This window comes from Limulus polyphemus, unplaced genomic scaffold (assembly GCF_000517525.1).
Source record: "Limulus polyphemus unplaced genomic scaffold, Limulus_polyphemus-2.1.2 Scaffold278, whole genome shotgun sequence".
NCBI classification, from domain to species: domain Eukaryota; kingdom Metazoa; phylum Arthropoda; class Merostomata; order Xiphosura; family Limulidae; genus Limulus; species Limulus polyphemus.
Window position 1 is genome coordinate 325,776 of NW_013665888.1, and position 9,598 is coordinate 335,373.

At 31.5% G+C, this 9,598-nt stretch overlaps 1 protein-coding gene across 1 annotated transcript in view; it reads right to left on the bottom strand.

Annotated features, from left to right (window-relative positions):
- Positions 1-9,598, bottom strand: part of LOC106456986 (protein ABHD16A-like) — a 35,435-nt gene that overhangs the window by 17,564 nt on the left and 8,273 nt on the right. Inside the window, exons 6-10 of the mRNA XM_022382795.1 lie at positions 8,564-8,634; positions 6,040-6,132; positions 4,358-4,431; positions 2,325-2,458; positions 1,825-1,938 (exon numbers count right to left, since the gene is read on the bottom strand). Coding sequence (XP_022238503.1) covers positions 1,825-1,938; positions 2,325-2,458; positions 4,358-4,431; positions 6,040-6,132; positions 8,564-8,634 — 486 coding nt within the window. The remainder of the gene's footprint in view (positions 1-1,824; positions 1,939-2,324; positions 2,459-4,357; positions 4,432-6,039; positions 6,133-8,563; positions 8,635-9,598) is intronic.

Below are 9,598 nucleotides of genomic sequence, written 5' to 3' on the forward strand. Positions count from 1 at the left end.
TGTTAGGCATCTTGACGGGGTTGTGGTAGTCATTCAGATGTAGGAGGCGTTTGCCAGAAGCTCACAGTCTCCTTTATTACACTTGTACTCGTAAATGACGTTCACTTGCTGTAGATGGGGGGGGGGCAAAATTTTACTAGTAGATGATTTTAAAAAACATTAAAATATTTATTTTAGTTTTAGAATTTTAATTCTGTTGATCAGGAAGTCCCATTTTATATATCCAGCCAATTTCAATTTGTTAGATATTCATTCATATATTTATTTTACTCATTGCATTAGTCACCACTTCAGACTATAAACTATTAAAACTGACAAAGATTTATCACTGATCTTGATCCTCACCCTTCCAAAAGGCATCACTATTATTTTAGTAAGGCTAGGTACCATGAATTTTGCTTACAGTATTCTTGGTCAAGATTCAATTTATATCTAATAAACACAGTTTCTCTTCCATAAATAATATTATTTTATCTTTGTGCATTGTTTAAATATGATTAACTTAAGAATAATATTCAGTAAATAGGAATATGAGCCATCAGAATATTTTAGCTATTGCTTACTGTACTCGTTAAACCTAACAGTTTATGTGATGTACTGTTTGTAGCTTTGAAACAGGTATAATTTAACACAAGTGTTTTGAATAATGAAAAGAATATTTAAATAAATTATTTAAAAAAAAAAGTATCAGTACTGTGGTTTGTTCCTCGGTGTTCTAAATGTACCGTTCGATTCATTTGTTCGCCTCTAGAGGAGCACTGGGTAGTTGATATTTCAAGAACTCACAACTAGTTGCTCATATCACTTGATTTAATCTTCATTGACGTAACTGATTTATAACCAGCTCTATGCAATCATATTCCCTATAGCTGTTTTCAACACTGACCTCCCTTAGTAATTGTTCACACCACGTTCTGTCGTCAAAAAAGGGTGATGACAAAAAGCTGTAGTAATAAAACCACTAACATAGAAGGAAAATCATGAAAAAATTGTTTGTTTGATGGGTTTCATGCAAAGTTACTTGAGGACTACCTGCATTAGCTGTTCCTAATTTGGAAGGGACAGACTAGAGTAAAGGTAGCTAGCGAACACCATCAATTCTTGAACTACTCTTTAACAACGAATAGTGGGCCTGATCATTATATTATAACAACTCCATGACAAAAGTGAGTGTGTTTGGCAACAGGTTTGGATCCCAGGACCCGCACACTGTGCATCTAGCACCTTAACCACCAAGACCTCCAAGAAAAACAACACATGAATCATTATTTTTTAAAAGGGTGACAGTTTCTTTGCAAATATAAACCTACATCTTGGGATGGGCAGAAAAAATCCAAAAACCTTAATATATGCATTGTTTACAGGCAAAAATCCTCAGAGCAGCACATAATTGAAAGCTGGAATGTTTTGTTTTTTTAACATTTTTTCACTGTGAATTACACTAAGTAAAATATATGTTACGAAAATATCAAAATATGAAATACTTTAGGTCAAAATTGTTGAAACAGATGTCGAATTATTATTTTTACTTAAATCGTGAAATTTAACATGCAGATGTGCACTTAATACTTGGAATGTATTCAGTGATTAGTTTCTAAGATCAAAAGCATTAAATAAAATATTTGATATACTTACCTTTAGTTATTAGAGCCAACAAGCTATCATTAACCTATTAGTACAAACAGGTCTATGGTTCAAGTTTATAAGGTTTAACTTTATTTTTACCATACAAAAAATTAGACTAACTATTCCACTGGTATCTATAGAAACTCTTTTTTTATGTAAAAACAAATTTACTACTCGGCATTATACAAGTATACCTACGGTGCTTCCCCCAAAACCAGGATGATTCCAACCAAGGACAGAGTACCCTGCCTCAAGGGGAGTCGCCATAGCTCCATATTCATAGAAGCCTGCATTTCCTTCACAGCATATAACCTATGTAACGACATGATGAATATGTTACATTAACTTTTAGTACGTCTATTTATAATAAACATGAACAATTAAGACATTATCAATAACCATGTTAAACATTGATAAAAGTAGCAAATATACCCAAGATCAAAAAATGATCTTGCAAACATTATCAGTAAGTTCTCTGTTGACCTCTAAGGTTCATCAATATGAGTTACGTACAGATACGATAATAACAATAGAGTTGTCGTTATACATGCAAAATTCAAAGACACTAACCTATCAGACATTCAGATGTTTAATAGATAATTATTGTTAATGTGTCAGTTTTTAATTTCAACCTAAAGTGATATTATAAACAGTGGCTCATTTCACATAACAGCCTGAAATATAACCTATGTACTTACTAATGTTTCCCCATTAGGAAATTCTTTTTTGCTTCTTCTATCTACAAAAACAGAATCTATTGCATTTCCATCGCGTGTAATTAATTTGAACCTCTCTGCTCCATACTGAAAACAGAGGTGGAAAATTCTGTTAAAAAACATTTAAAACTACTCTCTATATCAAACAATTTTATCTCATTACTGAGAAAAAATATATAAAAAAATTAAAATTACAAACACTCTGAAGTACTGGAATTGGTGTTTTAAATTTTACATTAAGCATAATATTGTTTAAAAGAAACATTTAAATTTTTGCAAGTCTGTAGTTATTTTTACGTATAAAGTTACAGCAACTTTCAAACTTACAACTATAACTGTGCTACAAAATGCTAAATTAAATATCGGCTATAAAGCAAGCTGTTCAGTTGTATCGTAGCTCATTTAATCATATAGATACACTTAATTGATTCTCACAGAATAATTATCTTTGTATACTAGATAGTTGAAGAGAGACGAAACAAGTGTATAATCAAAAATATAAATAAAGTAATACATCTGAAGAATTCATTAGTTTTATTTTTAAAGAGTGCAAGATTTCACAATAAAACAGGCTCTTTGTGAGTGATGAGATGGTATTCAAGTACTGAAAAACAAATTTGTGGTCTGCTAAAAGACTTCTTTACCCAGTATATTTCCTGCTATGTACACGTTTGAAAGAAAGATAAATTAAATTTCCACAGAACTGATGTTGTTTTGATTAAAATATGCATACTTCATAAGTCCAAAAAATCATTCAGTTGTAGATGCCCAAACAAAAAAGTTAAACATTTTTTGTTTTTATTCAAATTTAATGAAATCTTCCAAAAACAGCTCATCACTACTGGCATTTACCAAATTTTGTTTTGAAAACTAGGTCCTATGCTCATTCAAGGAAGAGCTAAGCTAATTGAACAGGTAAGGAAATTAACTGTAATCTGTCTGGTAGCATCAAAAGAAGTTTTTACTTATTCAAGGGTATCAGTGTTTTAAAATACCTTTCAACAATGTAAGGGCACAAGTCAAAGGATCCTGCAAGAGCCTCCTCCCTCTAAAATTTTAGGAATGTGGTGGGTGCACTGAGCCCCATATGTAGTCTAGGATATTTTAAGGAAAACAAAAATTAGCCCCCAACTCTGTCTTGGAAGATTATTAACCATTAAACAACAAGGATCATAACTAAAAACATCACGAACAGTGACGGTGCTAACTGGTGAATCAATGCATTTTAATCATTACAGTTTAAAACAGTATATGAAATTAACTATATTAATTTCTGCACAAATTTTTAGTTCTGATCAATGTAAGTAGTTTGCTTAGATCATAAGCTACTAATTATAGAATAAGGTAATAAAAAAACTGGAAAAAAAAACAACAATGAAATTTATTTATAGCACAATGAAACCTTACTTTCTCAAGAAACTCTGAGGGTGAATATTTAAATGTTCCTGCACTACGCAGGGAAATCCTTAATGGTTACATCCCCTCATGACCTCACTATTTTCATCTTATTACACACAGTATCAGAGAATTACTACATTTAAATTCACCATTGATTTATTTTTTAAAACAGTAGAGAAGAAAAGGCCTGTGGTGAAAAGTCTTCCTTAAATATTTCAACAAATCATAACTATACTACACAGTTAAAGTTTTTTGACACTACGTTTTTCATGAAATTAGAAAAACAAGAAAGGTTGATTACCCAACACCTTGGTGGGTGTAAGTAATATTTTTCTTAACATTTAAACTCTTGTGACAAAATTCATATTTTAAGGAACTTCAATAAAACAACACTACAATAACGAATCTGAAACAGAACAAGAAATATTACTAGCACCATATTGGAAAATGAAAATGTATGTAGTGCATTTACACATTCAAATATTTTCTGATATTTCAGGTAGAAATAGACAAATCTAGTCTGAAAAGCTACCTTATTATAGGTAAAAAAAAAAAAATCACCAACATACAGTACAGTCCTAATCTTAATTGTTTAAAAATGAAGTCTTAATTCATACCAACGGCTGCTTGGAGAAGTTTTACAGTTCCTGGATAAATCAGTCTGCGACCAAAAGTATGGATGGCTATGTAGCTGAAATAATTTGAGAAATCATCAAATTTATAAAAATACAACCATGACAATCATAGAGCATCAGTTTTGTAAACAATTTACAAATACAAAATGAAAACAGAAAAAAATTTAACCTAACTGCATTATGGAATTTGTCAACACCTAGAATAAGTGTAATGAACTCAGCTGCAGTTTAAATTATTGGTCACTGCATGATGCTAAATATCAGAATGTTTTTTTTTCTTCAATGTTGTTTTTGACCCATCAAAGCACGTAGATGTTGTTAGTTAGGCCAGGTGTTTTTACACTGTTTCTAAAGTATTGTGTACTTTTAAAAGTTGTTTGAACTGAGTTTTTTAAAGCAAACAACATAAAAACAAAACATGCATCAGCAGGAAAAGTGAAAATTTTCCCACTATTCAATCTGCATTTAAAACAATAAGATATGGTTACTAATACACATTTGATTACTTGTATTGTTCACTGGAAAATGTATCACATACACACTTTTGTTTGTTTTATTTTTGTATTTCAAAATATACGCTAATCACTGTATTCAGCTACAAACCAATCAAAACTTTTTAATTTGCCTAATATTGTGAAATAACAACAGCAATGTAGCTTCTTTTTACCTTAATATATATATATATATATATATGTGTGTGTGTGTGTTTGTGTAATTAAAAGAACAATGTGTATCAGACAGTCCATGTATGTGTGTGCATTAGCTCACGTGGAAATCCAATATTCCTATTGGCTAATTGTACAGTGGTACTTTTAAATTTATACAAATGCAATGCAAAACCATGATATTTACAACATTAACTTTATAGACAATTACTTCAGTAACATAAACAAACACTCAATTAAACACACATTAAGTTAATTCTTTATCTTTCCATGACTTATAAAAAAACACAATACCATTATGTCTCAATACATATTCCAACAAATGCCTAAAAATTGACAATTAAGCCTAAAGTTTAAATACATTTTGTAGAAGAAGCACGAGTTTACCCACTATATAATCTACGGCAATAAGCCTTAACAGTCACTACCACAACTTCTTTCATTTTCAATGCTCTACAGATAGAACATGAATAGTGATATTTACACACACATTTACAAAAAACAAACAAGCACTTGACAACAGTTCTTGATACCATAATTTTAAAAATTTCACTATTTTATAACATCACTTTATCAGAAGTTTGATAAAAAAAAATCTCATTATCTTAGTCAAAGATGGCTATTATCCACAAAGATAATGTGTTTATATAAAAACCATAACTTTAAAATCTAAATAAAACAACTCTATGTTCTGTTTAGTAGTGTTTGAGTTTCATTTATGTCCAACGACACAATAAAACAGCAGTACTATTTAAAGGACTTATCTATTTAAAACATATATGCTGTATACGTGAGAAAAAAAAATGTTCGGGCTTTGGTTCATATGGCACAGTACAAGCTTTGTATGCAGGAATTTGAGGATTCAATTTCTTATATATATACATCCTTTTATCATTTTTTTGCTAAACAATGTTTTAGTATTCAAATAGATTTAGCGCATACATTGTACGTGAATCATACGTTTATCCCCTAGTATATTTATTACAAACAAATACGTACCTTAAAATTTCACAAGGAATTGCACCTAACGTCATGAAAATTGAGCTTCTAGATGATGGTTTTTCCACAAATATTGGAGGCTTGCTTTTGTCACTATATAAATTTAAAACACAGATGTATGTGGAAATTATGAATTATAACCAACAGTTGTAATTAAGCTAGAAATTTGAATTTTCTCAGTTTTTATTGAACAAATTTTCTATATTTATCCACATCTACGCCATTAATAAATCAATTCTTTTATGAAAAGGTGAAGGTACAAGTTTAGTGTTGCTTTAGCTCTCTCTACATGGGCTCGGTCAATTTGACTGGCCACGTAATGTACTCGTTCAAAGTCTTTATAGTTTTGATACTACTAACTTTTAATATAGTGTGTATATCTTCATGAAATTTGGCAGTCTTTCAGTAAACATTATCAGTCTTTCACAAACAAAAAATAATATTTTTTAGTGAAGTATTTTTAATAAAATAAAATAAAGATTTGTCCTTGAATATATCGAGTATTTGTATTGAATAGTCTGCATGCAAAGTGATTTTAATGTTAAGATTAAACAGTGCTAATATTGTCTCAACCACTACTGTGTCAGCCTGAGAATCATTGGTATTGGACAAAAATACCTTGTTGCAATGGATATAGCAGATACAGTGATTAACAAGTATTGTATTGGCCCAACTATAAGGTGATATTTTTTGATTAATAATTAGGATGTAAAATTCACAGTCACCTTCGAATCACGGCCAACCACACGCCCCTTCCCCCCTACTCCAGCCTGTCCAGATAGCATCCATCTATGCATGCTTGCCAGATGTTCGCTCAAGGTCATCACTAATTCTTGCAACTAATCCACCTGCAAGATGTTCGGTTACAGTATTGATTTTGCAGACGTAAATAGGACATCATGACATTCAATTATATTCTTTCCCATGGTTTGTGAAAACGGAGGGGGGGGGGTTGACATATGTTTGAGTGAGTCCGAGTATAAGGTGATTCTACCGAGTCAGTCTGAGTGAAAGGTGATTTGTCATGATAAGAATAAAAATACTTTTTTTCAATTTATAAGTTTCATATTTCATTCACATGGCTTCTAGAGCCATAACTTATCTCTTACATTCTCTGTCCTAACATAAACTGAAGCAAAATCATCAACATACACTAACCTTTTATTTTTCTAGAATGGCTGCAGCTTGTAATAGATAATTACAATTATTTATTCTGATAGTCTCAGCTTATAACCTTTTCACATTTGCTTTCCTTTGATTTTATGGTTTTGTTTCCGACCCTCTCTGGTACAAAAAGAAATAAGTCACAGCAGGAGAGCTTAGGGTAAAAAAAAAGATCAAGTTAAAGTACACAATGCAATACCACAAGCTTCCCTATCAGCCGATCTTGTGAAATGTGTTTTTATAAAAGTTTTAATATCTAACCTAATAAGTTTTCAATTTTTATATATTAGTTACTTTTGCTTAAAATATAGAACAATGCATAAAACATATACATAAAAAGCAAGAAACTTAGCACTTACTTTAGGCATTGCGGCCATTTGCACTCGAAGACTGTGCTCCAGTAACCCTACTTTTTTTTCTCTCTATGTTGGGTTTCCATAAAATAATTCATGTAGCTTTGAAATATGTATTTTAGAACACAAAAACTATATCAGACACTAGAAGTGAGAAGAGTTTTAGTTTGTTTGTGAATTTCGTGCAAAGCTACACAAGGGCTATCTGTGCTAGCCGTCCCTAATTTAGCAGTGTAAGACTAGAGGGAAGGCAGCTAGTCATCACCACCCACCGCCAACTCTTGGGCTACTCTTTTACCAACGAATGGTGGGATTGACCGTCACATTATAACGCCCCCACGGCTGAAAGGGCTAACATGTTTGGTGTGACGGGGATTCGAACCCGCGACCCTCAGATTGCGAGTCGAGTGCCTTAACCACCTGGCCATGCCGGGCCTAAGTGAGAAGAGAAAAAAGAAAGGGTGAGATACAAATTTCCAATTAGTGCACATTATCTGTCAGTTATTCTAGTGTGAAAAATTTTTTTTCTGGTATTTATTTTCATTAAATCTGTTTTAAAATCAATTTTATAAAGTAGTGTTCCAAAATATAAAGTAAGTTTTTTTAGTCTGTGTCTTAGACTATAGAATTGTAGTGACCAGCATATGGACAGTGATACAGTAGAAACAAATGTGACCTAAGTTACAAATCCTGCTTCTAAACTCAGTCTGAATAGTACCTTTAATTTATCTATAAAAACTGTCCCCATTATTAGAAAATTAAGTTGATACGAATGCACTATCTTTGCGATCCTACAAACGAAACAATGTTGCCCATGTAGGAGTTAATTTTGGTCTCAGACTCAACATTGCATGAAAACTGCATGACTTGTGAAACCAATACTTTACTCTTGCATAAGATATTTCCATAGTGTTCTACATTTTAAAAGAAGAAACAGCAAAGAAAAAAGTGCCAGAAAATGGAAAATGTTGGTCAGGGGGAAGGGCAAAATATTTTGAAGAACTCACCCTTCAACATCATTCCATCTGAATGACACAGGCCAGTCATGGAACTCAAAATCATATCTTCTTAATCCAGTCTGTAGAAAACAAGACAGTAAATATGAGAAGAAAAAAAAAAGGATGTTTGATTAACTTATCCAATGGTATACAAAGAAACACATCAACATCTTGATTATTCTAAACCATTAGTTCATACTTGTTGATAAATACTGCCCTGAACACAAGACTTGTAAACCTCTGTGTGTGTGTTAGTAAACATGTTATAATAATAATAATAATATTAAATATTGATCCTTTTGATATTTCCTATGTTTAAGATATTAATATCTTATATTTTACTTTTGTAAGAATTTAATTCGTTTTAGCCTTAGCTGCATTAGAAGTACTTCAACCCACTGCTACTCAAACATCTTTATGTGATAGTTACAGTTTTATAGATACATCCCGGTAGTGCAAACCATAGTAAACAATTGTTAATAAACGTGCCTAGATATGTCTTGTTGACAATGACACTGAATGGTGAATCTGCTAACACTAGTTAAATGTATGATGCTCAACACAAGAGTTAGTAATAAGTCATATAAAGGACTAGCATTGTTTTTCCATTTTATCATTTAAATTTCCTAGAAAACAGAAAGTGTTATTTAAAAAACAGAACATCAATAAAACCAGTGATAGATTAGACAACATCATGTTGAAAACAAGCTCAAAACTGTAAAACAGAACATCAATAAAACCAGTGGTAAATTAGACAACATCATGTTGAAAACAAGCTCAAAACTGTAAAACAGAACATCAATAAAACCAGTGGTAAATTAGACAACATCATGTTGAAAACAAGCTCAAAACTGAAAAACAGAATATCAATAAAACCAGTGATAAATTAGACAATATCATGTTGAAAACAAGCTCAAAACTGTAAAACAGAATATCAATAAAACCAGTGATAGATTAGACAACATCATGTTGAAAACAAGCTCAAAACTGTAAAACAGAATATCAATAAAACCAGTGATAAATTAGACAACATCATGTTGAAAA